We start from the raw sequence: 19,506 nt of genomic DNA on the forward strand, positions 1-19,506 counted from the left end.
GTTTGCTAGAATAACTTTCAGTTTGCTAGAACAATTTTCGGTTTGCTAGAATAACTTTCAGCTTGCTAGAATAACTTTCAGTTTGCTAGAATAACTTTCAGTTTGCTAGAATAACTTTCAGTTTGCTAGAATAACTTTCAGTTTGCTAGAATAACTTTCGGTTTGCTAGAACACTTTTGGTTTGATAGAACAACTTCCAGCTTGCTAGAATAACGTTAGGTTTGCTAGAATAACATTCGGTTTGCTAGAATAACGTTCGGTTTACTAGAATAACTTTCGGTTTGCTACTTTCGGTTTGCTACTTTCGGTTTGCTAGAATAACTTTCGGTTTACTACTTTTGGTTTGCTAGAATTACTATTGGTTTGCTAGAATAGCTTTCAGTTTGCTAGAATAACTTTCAGCTTGCTACACTTAATCTTCATCACAAGATCTCAAGGGAAACAAAACCTCGATCTTGGGGGTAAAAAAATCCCCAAAAAACAATCTTTTGTATGATGGGAATTTCACTTAAATCCTTTTTTTTTTCAATTTACACTAAATAAGACTTCAGTTAATAGACTGGTTAAAAGGCAGGTATGGGAAAAGTACAGTTCCACCCATAATGCTACAGCTGTGCTTGTGCCTTTTACAGTCCTTTAAGTAGAGAATTAACACAATAATGTGTCTTTGGCCTATAGCTCCCCCTCCCCCCCAACATCTCTACGCTAAGTAAATGCCAGTGTTTAGTAAGCTGATCCGACCCTACACGCCAGCAACCCTCAGAAGACTACGCTTTGCATGCCAAGTTAGTTTATCTCACTGTACTACAGGGGGAAGGAAACAGTGAAAATCAATGTATCTCAAGACCTCTGGCACTAACGAGAGCTGCACATGTAATCCCACAGTTACATTTTTATTGATCTGGTTTCATAAACGTAAGCCTCTTCTGCATCTCATGATGTTTATGCAGCGACACATTGAGCAAATTGTAGCGTTGGTTTCTTAGAAAGTGAAGAGTCAGTTGTACTGGTTTTTTTTTCATGACTAAACATATTGAAGAATAAGACTGTATTAAGTCTTTTTAATTTTGTGAGTTATAATTTTGATGCTTTATTTCTGAGACATTGGGGCCGATTTATCAATGTCTGGCGGATATGATCCACTGTAGCAGATCATGTCCGCCAGACATCGCTGAATGCCGACAGCATACACTGTCGGCATTTAACATTGCACAAGCAGTTCTGATGAACTGCTTGTGCAATGTCACCCCCTACAGACACCGCTAGCATGGGGTGTTAAATTAACCCGATCGTACACGATCGTGCGGATTGCAGACCACAGCTTCAGAGGAGGCGGATGAGGTAAGAGGTAGCGGTCTTAAGACCGCTGCTTCTTAACTCCTGTTCCGGTGAGCCTGAAGTCTTGAGCGGAAACAGGGCGATTACGGGCCATTCGGCCGTTGTTAAATCGGCTCCATTGTGAGCATCTCATGCCGTGAGAGAGAGGGACGGTCTCTCAAATAAAATTAAAAAAGAGACAAAATTGCACATTATGACAGCACTATATTGTTAAGAAATCATGCATGCACACACTACTCATTATCTAATCACATATTTGCCTTCCAGTCTATAGTATGATCTCCTAACTGGCCCCATGACACATTTAAATTTGTTTTGGAAACATAGCTCCAGTCACCGAACAACAGATGCTTCTGATGAAAATTCATGACTTGGTGATGGGTGACCAAAGATTAAAAATACCCAAAATAATCCACAAAGGTGTCATATGACACAGTACAGTCAATTTAAATGAATGTTTTGGAGATGGGATAAATGTCAACACAATAGGTAAACAGCATGATGACTACAGACCAGAAAAGACAGTGCATGGCAAGTTCTAACAAGATATCAAAGGAATCCTCATGATTTGTTACTATGGATGAGTCATGGATACACCACTTCCATCCTGAGACAAAAGCACAAACCAAGCAGTGGAATAACCATTGTTCTCCTCCCTTTTGGAATGGTTACATCCAAGCAAGCACTGGCAAGGGAACTTTGCTGATTGATTTCCTGCAGTATGGATAGACCATAACAAGTGACTACTACACCAAGTTGACTGGAAAAGTAATTAAACAAAATACATGGAAAGTCAGTACACACAGTTTCACAAAGACCATGCTTCAGTCCAAATGTTCTGCCATTGCTGAAGTTGGATTCAAATTGCTGGTTCACCCCATCCATATTCACCCCTTCATACTCAACCCACCCATACTCACCAACCCTAACTCACCCCACCCATATTCACCTTTCTCTTATTCACTCCACCCATATTCACCAGACCATATTACCCATATTTAAAAGATCACTTACAGGGATTGAGTTTGATAATGGCATTTATTCATGAGTGGCTGGCCATTAAAAAATTTTTTTTTTACTACAGGCACAAAATGTTGCAACATTTTTTGAAGACATGTTTTTTTCAGAAGAGGGATACACTGAAAAACATAAAATAATTATGGGCCAGATTACGAGCGACGTGCAAACATTTTTTGTTTGGGCTCGTCGGGTTTACCGCTGGTATTAGGAGTTGAAAGTAAATGTGATCGCTTGAGTGCAATCGTTCATGCTAGAATGAATACGTACTCAGAGCTGAGGTCAATGTTTTCACAAAATATAAAAATGTCACAAAACACGTCAAAAATACATTACAAACAACTCTTACACTCATAATAACACCATCTAATAAAAGTTATTAAAATATAATATTGCATAATTTTTTTTTTATAAAGGCTCAAACATATGAGGTATAAAAGAAAAAAGCAGACAAAGGGCTTTAACATAGAGATACATTTTACATATGCATGTCTAAAGATGTATATATATATATATATATATATATATATATATATATATATATATACATACACACTGTATATATGCGTGCATGTGTGAGCAAGAAATAAAAGCATATGTTTTTAAATGCACATATTGTGGAGTGCTGCCAAAGTGACCAAAATAAATATAATTTAGAAACAGGTATTGGCGCACCTCAAAACACACGAGACCACAAATTATTTCACATATTATAACTTGTATATGTGTTTTGAGGTGCGCCAATACCTGTTTCTAAATTATGTGTACGTGTGTGTACATATGTTTTATATGTGTGTATATGTATTTACAGACATATATACATATAAATACATATATACACATATTTCCCATTCCAATGTTCTGCACATAGGGAATAAGTTATAAGTATTTATAAATAGATATTATATATATATATATATATATATATATATATATATATATATATATATCTGTATATATCTATACCTATATATAATCATCTATATATATAGGTATAGATATATATTGTACCAAAATACAATTTATATATATATATATATATATATATATATATATATATATATATATATATATATATATATATATATATACAGTATGTGTGAAGAACATTGGACTGTGATGTCGGGTTAGCACACATAAGAATATATGATCAGGTTTGGGCGCTAGTAGGGTGTTTTCCCCCCTTTTTTTACTCCATTGACTTCTATGGAGGAATATGTAAACGCACACACGATATTAAAATTTCGGCTTTCTACGCGTGTTGGGTTAGCCCAAGAGTAAAAACATTTTACTTTCAACTTCTAATATGAGCGCTTCCCAACGTGCGCAAAACCTTACTTCTAATGGAGTTAGCGCACGAGCAGGAACGTTAAATACAGCTCCACTTGTAATATGGCCCTAAGTCTTCTTTAACAATAAGCACATAATTAAGGACCTCCATTTCCATGCAAATATTTGCAAAACTATTTCTCAAGTTCATTTTCCAGTGCGTATACGTCACAAAGACAGATGCTACTAGCGATACTGAATAAATTCCCTGAAGATCTGTCAAATTAATTAATTTGGTATCTGAGGCACGAAAAGAATAAAGAAAAAAAAACAGGGAAAAAAAACGCATATTGATCCAAAACTGGGTTAAACAGTAACACAGCACCAAGCACACAGTAATTTTGGTGCTTGAGGCACAGTGCGATAAAGTGATTTATACATGATTACAATACGCAGCAGTCATTTGTAACTGATTTACATGCGTTTAAGTCACTGTTGCTAACAACGCACCATTAATTTTCACACTTCAAACAGAACAATATTACCTCCAGGCCCGTCTCATATAATTGGTAAATTGCATCTAGTACTGGAGAATTGCATCTTTAAAAGAATAAAGCTGCAGGGGATATTAATTTTTTTTGGTAGCACTGTGTCTTTAAGATGCAGCTGGTTAATTGTATGATTTATAAAAAATGACCAAACATACACTGTTTTTAATAATATTTGCTTCTCATTTGGGGACAGGAAGTGTAGGGCACCTGGGCATACACTAGGGGTGCTCATATCTTGTTTTTTTTGCATTACAGCTCTGCCAATGGGATATCACTGTGACCAGCCCACCCTGACACCAGCTGGTCTTGTTACAGAAGATTTGCAGGGGTTAAACACTGTTAAATGCAAACAAAAGTATGAGAATAAAATGCTCCAATATAGTACAGCATTTAATATGAGGAGAGTCTACGGCATCATTCCTTACTGTTTGGAAATACTGAACCTGGCCACCAGGAGGAGGCAAAGACACCCCCTACTTCCCTCATATCCCAGTCACTCTTGCCTTTCGTCACAGGAGGTTGGCAGAGAAGTGTCAGAAGATTCTGAGTAGTTCCTTATGAAGGGTATCTACCCTTCGAAATGGGACTGGAGTTTTAAGTAGTCTTGTCAGTCTCTCAGTGAGAGCATTGACGAATGTTAGAGTGGAGATACAGGAAGAGTCTTTCTGCAAACCCATCCAGACACGTATTAACAGCTCCTAAGCAATCAGTGTTGACGAGTTTCACTGCCTGCTTTCATCACTCAAGTCCATGTCAGGAGCGATGCTACAAGACTGTCAAACTTGAGAGGCTGTGTTTCTGTTCCATGGCATAGATTCCGGTAAGATTGTTTCATTTTTTTATACATATGATAACGCAAGAAGACAGGGTCACAGTGTGTTTCCTTTTATCTGTTTGGAATCAAGGGTTAATATCTCCGGAGGGGGATTATTGAACAGGGGGGGATTAATCAAGTAATTTTTTTTATTATGATTATGCTGCAGCATATGTGAGATGTGGCTCAGGCAGATGTTGGACCGTACAGGTTTTATTTTCGTTTTTGGAAGCTGAGCAGCCTGAAAGGCTTGGCACGCTTTTTTCATATAGCAGGGGCGGTCCTGCATTGCGCACCATGTGACCGGGTGTGGTTACACTGATTTCCTCTTTCCTGACCATGTGGTTTACCCGAGAATCGCTTTCTCTGTTTGGCCTGGGTCATAGGAGGTGGTGAGTGCCCCAGCCATTGGGGGTATAAAGGTGTAGTTTTATCTTATTATCTATAGTCTGCTTTATAAGCTGAAGCTATGGAGGATTCTGATGCGTTAGAGGGTACTCAGTCTTTACCTAAATCTAATACCTGTCTATATTGTGAGGAGGCCGCGGTATACCCGCCTGCTCAATTATGTTCCACAAGCCTTGATAAAGTAATCATGTCAAAGAAAGTTAATATGTTTGATACCACTGAGCCGTCCACCCCTGAGGAGTCTCCATCCTGTGAGGTGTGCACCCTACAGTCATCTCCTATTACACATGAAGCTTGCTGTAGCATTTTTTAATCCTCCATCTGGAGGAGCCCTTTTACCACCAGACTTTGCTGAGCAATTACAAACAGCAATGTCTAGGGTCTTTAGTACTTTACCTCGTCCTGCTAAGCACAAGCAAAAGGTTAAATATTGCTATCCTTCCCAGGGGTCATCTACTAGCTTATTGGATTTATCTAAAACAAGATTATCCGATGATGAAGGCGCCTCTGATACTTCAGAGGGTGCTCTTTCTGGGGCAGAATCTGCTGCCTCTAGGCCTCCAGCTGCGGATAAACTAGACTTTAGATTTAGGATTGAGCATTTACGCTTTCTGTTGAAGGAAGATTTGGCTACATTAGAGTTTCCAGAACCCAAATTGCCTGAGGAACCTTTGATTCCTAAATTAGATAAGGTCTACGAGGACAGGGTTGTACCTCAAACTTTCCCGGTTCCCGTAAAGATGGCAAACATTATTAAGAATGAATGGGAAAGAATTGGTTCTTCATTTTCCCCTTCTTCTTCCTTTAAAAAATTGTTCCAGGTCTCAGAGTCTCAATTAGAGTTGTGGGCTCCATCCCCATGGTGAATGGCGCTATCTCCACACTTGCTTAACGTACTAATATCCCCCTTGAGGATAGTTCACCTTTTAAAGAGCCCATGGATAAGAAAATAGAAACTCTGTTAAAGGGACACTGAACCCAAATTTTTTCTTTCGTGATTCAGATAGAGCATGAAATTTTAAGCAACTTTCTAATTTACTCCTATTATCAAATTTCCTTCATTCTCTTGGTATCTTTATTTGAAATGCAAGAATGTAATTTTAGATGTCGGCCCATTTTTGGTGAACAACCTGAGTTGTCCTTGCTGATTGGTGGATAAATACATCCACCAATAAAAACATTCTGTCCAGAGTACTGAACCAAGAAAAAGCTTAAATGCCTTCTTTTTCAAATAAAGATAGCAAGAGAATGAAGAAAAATTGATAATTCAAGTAAATTAGAAAGTTGCTTAAAATTGCATGTTCTATCTGAATCACAAAAGAAAACAATTGGGTTCATTGTCCCTTTAAGAAAGCTGTTTCAACATACGGGATATTTGTTTCAATCAGCAGTGGCGGTTGCTGGAGCGGCTACCTACTGGTGCGAATCCTTATCTGAGTTGATCGAGGTGGAGGGTCCCCTCGACGTGACCTAGGAAAGAATTAAGGCCTTAAGGGTGGCTAATTATTTTATTTGTGATGAAAATATGCAAATTATTCACCTGAATGCCAAGGCTTCAGGTTTTTCTGTTCAAGCCCATAGGGCACTCTGGGGACATGACTTCGAAGTCAAGACTTCTTTCCCTCCATTTAAGGGAAATATTTTATTTGGTCCAGGCCTGGACTGGACTCAATTATCTCCATGGTTACTGGAGGCAAAGGTCCTTTTTACCGCAGGATAAGAAGAACAAACCTAAAGGACAAGGTCCTAATTTTTGTTTCTTTCGATCGGATAAATCCCAACATCAGCAGCCCTCCGCGAAGCCCGAGCAATCCAATGGGACTTGGAAGCCGGCTCAGTCCTGGAATAAATCCAAGCAGAACAAGAAGCCTGTCAAGACAAAGTCGGCATGAAGGGGCGGCCCCCGATCCAGCTTTGGATCGCGTAGGGGACAGACTGTCACTCTTTTCAGGTGCCTGGTTTGGGGACATACAAGACCCGTGGGTCCTGGAGGTCATCACTTGTGGATACAAGATAGGTTCAAGTCTCATCCACACAGAGACAGATTCCTCTTGTCAAACCTGTCTTCAAGGCCAGAAAAGAGAGAAGCCTTTCTGGGATGCGTGAGGGATCTCTCCTCCCTGGGAGTCATTGACCCAGTACCTCTTATAGAAAGAGGTCTGGGGTACTATTCAAACATTTTTGTGGTCCCAAAGAAGGAGGGAACTTTCCATCCGATTCTGGACCTTAAGTGCTTAAACAAGTTCCTATCTGTCCCCACATTCAAGATGGAGACAATAAGGTCCATTCTTCCCTTAGTTCAGGAAGGACAGTTCATGACCACGATAGATCTGAAGGATGCTTACCTTCACGTTCCAATACACAAGGAACACTTCAAGTTCCTAAAATTTGCGTTCCTGGACCAGCACTTCCAGTTTATTGCACCTCCGTTTGGTCTAGCTACTGCTCCAAGAGTTTTTAAGGTTCTAGGGGCTCTGCTTGCAGTGGCCAGAACCAGAGTTATAGTAGTATACTTGGACGATAATCTGATTCAAGCACCATATGGTCGTCTGACAGAGGACCATTCAAAAGCCCTTCTCTTCTTCGATCTTATGGATAGAAGATAAACTTAAAAAACAGAATTTATGCTTACCTGATAAATTACTTTCTCTTGCAGTGTATCCAGTCCACGGATTAATCCTTACTTGTGGGATATTCTCATTCCCTACAAGAAGTGGCAAAGAGAGCACACAGCAGAGCTGTCCACATAGCTCCCCCTCTGGCTCCGCCCCCCAGTCATTCGACCGACAGTTAGGAGAAAAAGGAGAAACCATAGAGTGCAGTGGTGACTGTAGTTTAAACAAGAAATTTTAACCTGACTTAATTGCCAGGGCGGGCCGTGGACTGGATACACCGCAAGAGAAACTAATTTATCAGGTAAGCATAAATTCTGTTTTCTCTTGCAAGGTCTATCCAGTCCACGGATTCATCCTTACTTGTGGGATACCAATACCAAAGCTTTAGGACACGGATGAAGGGAGGGAACAAGACAGGTAACCTAAACGGAAGGCACCACTGCTTGCAAAACCTTTCTCCCAAAAATAGCCTCCGAAGAAGCAAAAGTATCGAATCTGTAAAATTTGGCAAAAGTATGCAATGAAGACCAAGTCGCTGCCTTACAAATCTGTTCAACAGAAGCCTCATTCTTGAAGGCCCAAATGGAAGCCACAGCTCTGGTGGAATGAGCTGAAATTCAATCAGGAGGCTGCTGCCCAGCAGTCTCATAAGCCAATCGGATGATGCTTTTCAACCAGAAGGAAAGAGAGGTAGCCGTCGCTTTCTGACCTCTCCTCTTACCAGAATAGACAACAAACAAACATGATGTTTGTCTGAAATCCTTAGTTGCTTGTAAATAGAATTTCAAAGCACGAACCACATCAAGATTGTGTAAAAGCCGTTCCTTCTTAGAAGCTGGATTAGGACACAGGGAAGGAACAATGATTTCCTGGTTAATGTTCTTATTAGAAACAACTTTAGAAAGAAAATCAGGTTTGGTACGCAAAACTACCTTATCTGCATGGAACACCAGATAGGGTGAATTACACTGCAAAGCAGACAATTCTGAAACTCTTCGAGCAGAAGATATAGCTACCAAAAACAAAACTTTCCATGATAATAACTTAATATCTATGGAATGTAAAGGTTCAAACGGAACCCCTTGAAGAACTACATTTAGACTCCATGGAGGAGCCACAGGTTTATAGACAGGCTTGATTCTGACTAACGCCTGTACAAACACTTGTGTAAAAGGATAGACAGAGCGGATATCTGCCCCTTTAAGGAACTAGCTGATAAACCTTTCTCCAATCCTTCTTGGAGAAAAGACAATATCCTTGGAATCCTAATCTTACTCCACGAGTAACCCTTGGATTCACACCAACAAAGATATTTCCGCCATATCTTATGGTAAATTTTCCTGGTGACAGGTTTTCTAGCTTGGATCAGAGTATCTATGACTGATTCAGAGAACCCACGCTTGGATAGAATTAAGCGTTCAATCTCCAAGCAGTCAGCTGCAGAGAAACTAGATTTGGATGCTTGAATGGACCCTGTATTAGAAGATCCTGCCTCATTGGCAGTGTCCATGGTGGGACAGATGACATGTCCACTAGGTCTGCATACCAAGTCCTGCGTGGCCACGCAGGCGCTATCAGAATTACTGAGGCCTTCTCCTGTTTGATTCTGGCTACCAGCCGAGGGAGAAGGGGAAACGGTGGAAAGACATAGGCCAGATTGAAAGACCAAGGCGCTACTAGAGCCATCAGATCCAACTCTAGAATGCCCCATAGCTGAGTCAACTGAGCAAATACCTCCGGGTGGACGACTTAGGAAATCCGCTTCCCAGTTGTCTACTCCTGGGATGTGAATTGCAGATAGATGGCAAGAGTGATCCTCCACCCACCTGATTATCATGGTTACTTCCTTCATCGCTAAGGAACTCTTTGTTCCTCCCTGATGATTGATGTATGCTACAGTGATGTTGTCCGACTGAAATCTGATGAACTTGGCCACCGCTAGCTAAGGCCATGCCTGGAGCGTGTTGAATATCGCTCTCAGTTCCAAAATGTTTATCGGGAGAAGAGACTCTTCCCGAGACCATAGGCCATGAGCTTTCAGGGAGCCCCAGACCGCGCCCCAGCCTAACAGACTGGCGTCGGTCGTTGCAATGATCCACTCCGGTCTGCGGAAGCACATTCCCTGAGACAGGTGATCCTGAGACAACCACCAGAGAAGAGAATCTCTGGTTTTCTGGTCCAGTTGGATTTGAGGAGACAAATCTGCATAATCTCCATTCCACTGTTTGAGCATGCACAATTGCAGTGGCCTGAGATGAATTTGAGCAAAAGGGACTACGTCCATTGCTGCTACCATTAATCCGATTACCTCCATGCACTGAGATACAGATGGCCGAGGAATGGAATGAAGAGCTCGGCAAGTACTTAGAAGCTTTAACCTTCTGACCTCCGTCAGAAATATTTTAATTTCTACCGAGTCTATTAATGTTCCCAGGAAGGGAACCCTTGTGAGCGGGGACAGAGAACTTTTTTCGATGTTCACCTTCCACCCGACGCCTGTATTAAGATGTCGTCTAGATAAGGTGCTACTGCAATGCCCCGCGGTCTTAGTACCGCCAAAAGGGACCCTAGCACCTTTGTGAAAATTCTGGGAGCAGTGGCCAAACCGAAAGGAAGGGCCACGAACTGATAATGCTTGTCCAGAAAAGCGAACCTTAGGAATTGATGATGATCTTTGTGGATAGGAATATGTAGGTACGCATCCTTCATATATTGACCTTCCTGGATCATAGGTAAGATTGTTCGAATGGTCTCCATCTTGAATGATGGAACTCTGAGGAATTTGTTTAGAATTTTTAGATCCAGGATTGGCCTGAAAGTTCCTTCCTTTTTGGGAACCACAAACAGGTTTGAGTAAAAACCCAGTCCTTGTTCTGTAATTGGAACTGGATATATCACTCCCATCTTGAGTAGATCTTCTACACAGCGTAAGAACGCCTCTTTCTTTGTCTGGTCTGTAGACAGACGAGAAATGTGGAACCTTCCCCTTGGAGGAGAGTCCTTGAATTCTAGAAGATATCCCTGAGCAACTATCTTTAATGCCCAGGGATCGGGAACATCTCTTGCCCAAGCCTGAGCAAAGAGAGAGTCTGCCCCCTACCAGATCCGGTCCCGGATCGGGGACTACCCCTTCATGCTGTCTTAGTAGCAGCTGCAGGCTTCTTGGCCTGTTTACCCTTGTTCCTGCCCTGCAAAGGCTTCCAAAGGGTTCCAAAGGCTTCCAAAGGGTTGCCTTGGGCTGTGAAGTGTTACCTTCTTGCTTTGCGGTTGCAGAGGTTGAAGCAGGACCGCTCCTGAAGTTGCGAAAGGAACGAAAATTAGCCTTGTTTTTAGCCTTAAAAAGCCTATCTTGCGGGAGGGCGTGGCCCTTTCCCCCAGTGATATCCGAAATAATCTCTTTCAACTTGGGCCCGAAAAGGATCTTTCCCTTGAAAGGAATATTCAGTAATTTTGTTTTAAACGACACGTCAGCCGACCATAATTTAAGCCAAAGGGCTCTGCGCGCCATGATGGCAAAATCAGAATTTTTCACCGCTAACTTAGCTAATTGCAAAGCGGCATCTGTGATAAAAGAATTAGCCAGCTTTAGAGCCTTAATTCTATCCATAATTTTGTCATATGAGGTCTCCGTCTGGAGCGCCTCAAACCAGAAAGCCGCTGCAGTAGTTACAGGAATAATGCAGGCAATCGGTTGGAGAAGGAAACCTTGTTGAACAAATATTTTCTTTAGTAAACCTAATTTTTTATCCATAGGATCTTTGAAAACACAACTGTCTTCAATTGGTATGGTTGTGCGCTTGGCTAGTGTTGAAACTGCCCCCTCTACCTTAGGGACCGTCTGCCACGCGTCCCGCCTGGGATCAGTTATGGGGAACATTTTCTTAAAGATAGGTGGGGGAACAAAAGGTACACCTGGTCTTTCCCACTCCCTAGCAACAATATCCGCCACCCTCTTAGGGATCGGAAACGCATCAGTGTATACAGGGACTTCTAGATATTAGTCCATTTTACACAATTCATCATTTGGATCTGTCTCAACAGATTTCTCTGGACAACCGGTCGAGAGAATCGCTCTCCTGGTGGCTCTGTTCAGATCACCTGTCCCACTACGGATGCAAGTCTATCAGGAAGGGGAGCTGTTTGGGGTGCCAAGAAGGCACAGGGCCTGTAGACTCCAGAGGAATCCCTCCTCCAGATCAACATTCTGGAACTTCGAGCAATCTTCAATGCTCTGAAGGCTTGGCATCTTCTGGGTTCGTCCAAGTTTATCAGATTCCAATCAGACAACATAACCTTGGTGGCTTACATTAACCATTAGGGGGTACAAGGAGCTCCCTAGCAATGAGGGCAGTATCTCGGATTCTGGAGTGGGCAGAGGACCACAACTGCTCGCTGTCATCGATCCACATTCCGGGTGTGGACAACTGGGAAGAGGATTTCCTCAGCAGACAATACTTTCATCCTGTCTCTCCATCCCAAGGTGTTTGCGGAGATTTGCAAACAGATGGGGGACACCAGAGATAGATCTCATGGCGTTCCGGCTCAATTCCAAGCTGCCCATATATGGGTCATGGTCCAGGGATCCTTAGGTGGAGCTAACAGATGCATTAGCAGTGCCTTGGAGGTTCAATCTAATTTACATTTTTCCACCGTTATAACTTCTCCCTCATGTAGTGGCCCGCATCAAGCAGGAGCAGGCATCACTGATACTGATTGCTTCATCATGGCCGCAAAGGATGTGGATCACGGATCTGTTGGGGATGTCCTCATCTCCTCCATGGAAGTTACCTTGTCGCAGGGATCTGCTGGAACAGGGTCCTTTTGTTCATCAAAATCTATATTCTCTGAGGCTGACTGCGTGGAGATTGAATGCTTAGTCTTAGCCAAAACAGCTTTTTCTGAGAGGATTATTGACACTCTCATTCAGGCTCATAAGACTGTTACTCGCCGCATCTATCATAGGGTGTGGAGAGCTTACTTATTCTGGTGTGAAGAGCGTGATTTCGCCTGGCATAAGGTCAAGGCTGCCAGGATTCTTTCCTTTCTCCAGGAGGGTCTGGAGAAGGGCCTTTCTGCCAGTTCACTGAGGGGACAGATTTCTGCCCTTTCAGTTTTGCTGCACAAGAGGCTGGCGGAGCTCCCTGATGTGCAATCCTTCATTAAGGCTCTGATCAGGATCAGACCTGTGTTTAGATCTAGCGCTCCACCTTGGAGTTTGAATCTTGTTCTAAAATTTTTGCAATGGGCTCTGTGTGAGCCTATGCATTCGGTTGACATCAAATTGTTGTCCTGGAAGGTTCTTTTTCTATTGGCTATTGCGTTGGTACGCAGAGTTTCTGAAATGGCTGCCTTGCAATGTGAGCCTCCTTATCTGGTGTTCCCAACATATAAGGCTGTTTTACCCGCTTGGGTTTTCTTCCTAAGGTGGTGTCTGATCGTAACATCAATCAGGAGATTGTGGTTCCTTCCTTATGTCCTAATCCTTCTTCTTTGAAGGAACGTTTGCTTCATAATATGGATGTGGTTCGAGCTTTAAAGTTTTATCTTCAAGCTACTAAGGATTTTAGACAAACTTTTCCTTGTTTGTCATCTACTCTGGGAAGCGTAAGGGTCGGAGGGCCTCTTCGACTTCCTTATCTTCTTATCTTTTTGGTTGAGGAGTGTTATACACTTAGCTTATGAGTCAGCGGGACTTAGACCTCCTCAGCGGATTACGGCTCATTCCACTAGAGCGGTGGCTTCCTCTTGGGCCTTTAAGAACGAGGCCTCTATGGATCAGATTTGTAAGGCGGCTACCTGGTCCTCCTTACATACTTTTTCAAAGTTCTACAAATTTTATGTTTTTGCTACGGCAGAAGCAGCTTTTGGGAGAAAGGCTTTGCAGGCTGTGGATCCCACAGATTAGGGTCCGCCTTTTTTTTACCCCTCCCGTTATCATTCAGTGTCTTCTAGAGCTTGGGTATAGTTTTCACAACAGTAAGGAATGATGCAGTGGACTCTCCTCATATTAAGAAGGAAAACATAAATTATGCTTACCTGATAATTTAATTTCCTTCTGTATGAGAAGAGTACACGGCGCCCGCCAGTATACTCCGATGGGCGGATTGAAATTTGTTTTTCTCTTCCGGCATCATTTATACCCTGATATTTCTCCTACTGTTCCCTGTCCCCTTGACAGAATGACTGGGATATGAGGGAAGAAGGGGAGTATGTAAGCCTTTGGCTGGGGTGTCTTTGCCTCCTCCTGGTGGCCATGTTCAGTATTTCCCAACGGTAAGGAATGATGCCGTGGACTCTCCTCATACAGAAGGAAATTAAATTATCAGGTAAGCATAAGTTATGTTTTTTTACACTTATGTATCTTTAATAATTAACCCTTTAAACGCTGAGCTATTCCCACCCCTATCAAAATGTGTAAAAACAAAGTGTATATTTTTATTAAAATGATAATAAACAGGGTTATAAACTAGTGTATATTTTTCTCTTAAACTATACAGTAAAAAGAATGGGTTATCATCATATAAATTAGGGCCTCTGAGTATAGTTATATAACTTTGATGTGTACATACGGCTCCCATGAACCTCTACTCAAATGAATGCATAATTATTCACGCCAGGTGATCACTATTACCACAACCATCACCTGGCAATTAAACAACCTATATAGGATTTTTATTTTGAAGAGAGGTTACTTGGCTTTAAAACATGGGGTCTTGGGGGTCTTTAGCCCTTTTTGACAGTCTGTTCTAAGCGTAAATATGTTAAAAATGTGTTTTTATTTGTTTAATTGTGCTTTAACCCCCAAGACATCATTTGGAAGAGCAGACAATGGTCTTCTAAACAGTGAGTCTTAGGGGTTTCTAGCTGAGATTAAGGGGTTTGAATATTTTCACTTCCATCTAGCTTGTTAAGCTCCTCATTGAAGACGGCACTTCCATCTTAAAGCTCCTCACTGTAGCCTGCACTTCCATCTTAAAGCTCCTCACTGAAGCCTGCACTTCCATCTTAAAGCTCCTCACTGTAGCCTGCATTTCCCTCCTAAAGCACCTCACTGTAGCCTGCACATCCATCCTAAAGCTCCTCACTGTAGCCTGCACTTTCCTCTTAAAGCTTCTCACTGTAGCCTGCACTTCCCTCCTAAAGCTCCTCACTGTAACCGGCACTTCCCTCCTAAAGCTCCTTATTGTAGCCTGCACTTCCCTCCTAAAGCTCCTCACGGTAGCCTTCACTTCCTTCCTAAAGCTCCTCACGGTAGCCTTCACTTCCCTCCTAAAGCTCTTCAATGTAGCCTGCACTTCCCTCCTAAAGCTCATCACTGTAGCCTGCACTTCCCTCCTATAGCTCCTCACTGTAGCCTGCACTTCCCTCCTAAAGCTCCTCACTGTAGTCTGCATTTCCCTCCTAAAGCGCCTCACTGTAGCCTGCATTCCCTCCTAAAGCGCCTCACTGTAGCCTGCACTTCCCTCCTATAGCTCCTGACTGTCTGCGTATAGTATCTATAAGGCAAGCCAGGGTAGTTGGAAAAGCTGCAGTTTATTGGGGCTAATACCACCACCATCCCTTAGCACTGCCGTTTACATACAACACCACAACATTTTTAAAGCTTGTTTGTACACATTCCTCAGGGGAGTGGATGGGGGTGGGGCTTTGATGTAATATATAGCAATGAGTTTCTTACACCCAAAGCAGGTAACCTCTTACTTATTAAAAATTTCCTGCATTTGTGAACTTTATTTATGTTCAGTATTCTCAGCTGTTAGATTGGACAAAAGAAAATGCCTTTTCTTTTTACATTATGACTGCAAATTGTCAGCTCAGAGTGTATTATCTCTGGGGTCGCAAATTGTCAGCTCAGAGTGCATTATCTCTGGGGTCTATCCAGGACAGTTTCTGCAATATCTGGGCTTCAGGTTTACTAAGTAAGACTAAAGAATGCAAATTGTTGTTCCATCACCTGGAAAACACAGGAGACTCCAAGAGACAAGCTGGACAAAATATTTTCGGACCAACAGTTTTCTAATACAAAGTCCCTTTAGATCCATAAAGATGAGGATGTAACCTCACGTCTACCAGATACACAATCCAATGCTATACAATATCCTACAACCTGTGACAGCTAAGGCATTAAGGTTCCTTTCAAAGAACACATTAAGTTTTCACAAAACCCGGCACATGAAATAGATAGAACAGACAGATGGTACCTAGAGGAAGGTAGCAATAGAAACTGGATTCTCAGATTCAAGTATGGAGGACCCTGAGTTGAGCAGATCTGTAGTATATCCCTGCTTGGGTAAATCACTGTGTGTGTTGCTGTCACTAATTCCCCTGAGCCCCAGCTAGGGAATCCTTCATTTACAGCTTATTAGCGGGGTGGCTGTAAAACTTCCCTAGAGAGCTGCAGTATTCAGCTATTGCTCTTTCACGTTGGTACATGATGGGCATTATGTCAGGCTTGATGCTGTGGCACAAAACCCTATAAGGGTTAGTAAGCTTGTAGGTGTAAAAATAATAATTATGTATAATGCATTAACCCTGATTGCCCCACCAGTGAATAGGAATAATTAGAGAATAACAGAACACCCTACACTAGGTGTGAGCGCACTCACCTGCTGACTCTCTTGGTAAGGGGGTGGGGGCACGGTCTGTGTGGGCATCATTGTCAGAGCTGGCGCTGGGGACACATGTTGCATCATGGGACTGATTCACATCTAGGGCCCTGTTAAATAGGAGAAAGGTCAGCTTTATTAATAATGTATATAAGGTAACCCAATCACAGTGAGCATTAACTCATGGATTACATAGCAACTAATAACCCACTTTACAAATAAGTCTGAAACAATTTGGAGACTTTGTTGATCAGTCAGGAATCAAATTCAATGATGCATCATGTGGCCAGAAAATATTTCCCTATTGCTGACCCTTGATAACACACAGAGAGCTCTATTTGTAACTGCATTTCATACCAGAGCGTTCTATTAATGTTCTGCTAGAGAAGGGACCTTTATTGATGGCTTTAGAATGTTCAGTGAAAACAAATAAATAGTTCTGTGATTTTCCTAACTTCCTGTTTACATAGAATCTAACATACATATTCCTGTACTTATGGGATTGCTGTGTCACATGATTGTTTGCTTGTAAATAACCGTACTTTCTATGAAATCACTGTAGCCCCATTTAACAGAGCTTCCATAAAATGCAGATGACGTAAAGTAGTAAATGGATATTATTTCTAGCATACTGAAGTACTTAAAACAACCAGGGATGTGGTCTTGAATGCTATAATTAGATATAAATGTCTTACCATACAGAAGAGAAGAGTGGAGAAGAATGTGGTGGTAGAACATGAGCATATATTTAGTACCGGTTCTTGTTGGGTTTTAGAACTTCTACTATTGCTTGTCTGTGACTGGTAGCTCCTGACATCCTTCTGCCTCTCACTTTCTAACACTTTGTATGACCCTCCCTCAACTATCTACCCAAGTAGTGGACTCGCTGTACTATCTCATGGTGCTTTGTAAGCTCTGAACCCAGGGTCTGGTAGCTTGAGTATTTTAGTCCAGGCTGCTTTATTTTATACACATCATTTATTTAAAGATTTCTGGGTAAAAATGCATTAGACAAAAATGTATTTTCTATCTATACATAGACATCTTGTCTTTCTCCCTAGAATGTGTATGAAAAAGCATGGTAAGAAAATCTCTATAGTTTAGACCATGTTCAGAAATCATCTTGTATGCCATTCCTCTTGTGTTGTTGTCAGTTAAGACCCATCACATCTATAATCAACATCACTTGAACTACCCTTTCATGAATGCAACTCTGTTATAATTTTTTGTATTATCTGAAACAACTTAGCTTGGAGCCCACTATCAGTATCACTGGTAAAAACAAAACAGGCCCAGAAGCTGACCCCATGAGGCACACCACTAATGACTGACCCTCATTTAAATGCACTTAATCAAAACCCCTGGGGCGAGATTACATCTGAAACCTGCGTCACCCGTAATTTCACCCTGCACATCCTAAACTGCCGTAAGACGGATAAACTAGCGATGTCCAGAAATATAAGTAAATACACATTTCTGGAGTCGCCAGTGACTTAGGGCAGTTTAGAAACTTCCGGCACATAAGAATTTTTTTTAAAAAGGTTAAAATCGCCAATAAAAGTCTAACCCGTCTCTCAAAAATAAACCTGACACGTCAAAATCCCTATATCTGTCATCACCCCACATCATAACTAATAATAAAAGTATTAACCCCTAAACCGCCAACCCCCCACAACACAATATACCTATTAAACTATTAACTCCTAATCCGCTATTCACCCACATCGCAATCTAATACATTTATTAACCCCTAATCCGCCATTCCCCACATTGCAAAGTATCTAATTAACCTATTAACCCCTAAACCGTCATTCCCCCAAAACGCATTAAACCTAATAAAGCTATTAACCCCTAAACCGCCATCCCCCACATCACAATAAACATAATTAACCTATTAACTCCTAAACCGCCAACCTCCCCACAACGCAAATAACGAATTGAATTACTAAGCCCCCTAACCTAACACCCCCTAAATTAACCCCAATTACATTAAATATAAAATACTGTTACAATTAAAATAAAATAAACTAACATAAAAAACTAAAATCTAAAATTACAAAAAATGAAAAAGTCTAACATTACAGAAAAAAATAAACCAAATGATCTAAAATAAAAAATTAAACCTAATCTAATACCCCTATGAAAATAAAAAAGCCCCCCCCCAAATAAAAACACCCCCTAATCTAAACTAAATTACCAATAGCCCTTAAAAGGGCCTTTTGTAGGGCATTGCTCTAAATTAAACAGCTCTTTTACATCAAAAAAATACTAAGTCCATCCTAACAGTAAACCCCACCCACTGACGAGGTGAAAATGGAGTAAAATTTCTCAATTTTAGCTGCATAAGTCTTTGCGCCGAATATGTGATACCAACTACCTATTTTAACTATATTACCCCCTAATGTGAGCCCCCTACCCCGCCGCTACCTATTTTAACTATATTACCCCCTAATGTGAGGCCCCTACCATGCCGCTACCTATTTAAACTATATTAACCCCTAATCTAATCCCCCTTACACCGCCGCCACCTATATTAAATTAATTACCCCCTAATCTAATCCCCCTATACCACCGCCACCTATATTAAATTATTAACCCCTAATCTAATCCCCCTTACACTGCCGCCACCTATATTAAATTAATTACCCCCTAATCTAATCCCCCTATACCGCCGCCACCTATATTAAATTATTAACCCCTAATCTAATCCCCCTATACCGCCGCCACCTATATTAAATTAATTAACCCCTAAAATACTAAAATTTCCCTACCACTAAACCTAAGTCTAACCCTACAAATAGCCCTGAAAATGGCTTTTTGCGTGGCATTGCCCCAAAGTAAACAGCTCTATTGCCAGCCCTTAAAAGGGCTTTCTGCGGACCATTGCC

At 41.4% G+C, this 19,506-nt stretch overlaps 1 protein-coding gene across 13 annotated transcripts in view; it reads right to left on the bottom strand.

Moving 5' to 3' along the window:
- PKNOX2 (PBX/knotted 1 homeobox 2) overlaps window positions 1-19,506 on the bottom strand; it is a 1,550,023-nt gene that overhangs the window by 463,311 nt on the left and 1,067,206 nt on the right. The window contains exon 3 of one of the 13 annotated variants that reach the window (XM_053691429.1): window positions 16,619-16,728. The exons of the other annotated variants lie outside the window; for them this stretch is intronic. Within the exon in view, the coding sequence (XP_053547404.1) occupies window positions 16,619-16,705 (87 nt within the window). The 5' untranslated portion in view covers window positions 16,706-16,728. The remainder of the gene's footprint in view (window positions 1-16,618; window positions 16,729-19,506) is intronic. 13 annotated transcript variants of the gene reach the window in all.

The sequence above is a fragment of the Bombina bombina genome, chromosome 8 (genome assembly GCF_027579735.1).
Source record: "Bombina bombina isolate aBomBom1 chromosome 8, aBomBom1.pri, whole genome shotgun sequence".
Classification (NCBI taxonomy): Eukaryota; Metazoa; Chordata; class Amphibia; order Anura; family Bombinatoridae; genus Bombina; species Bombina bombina.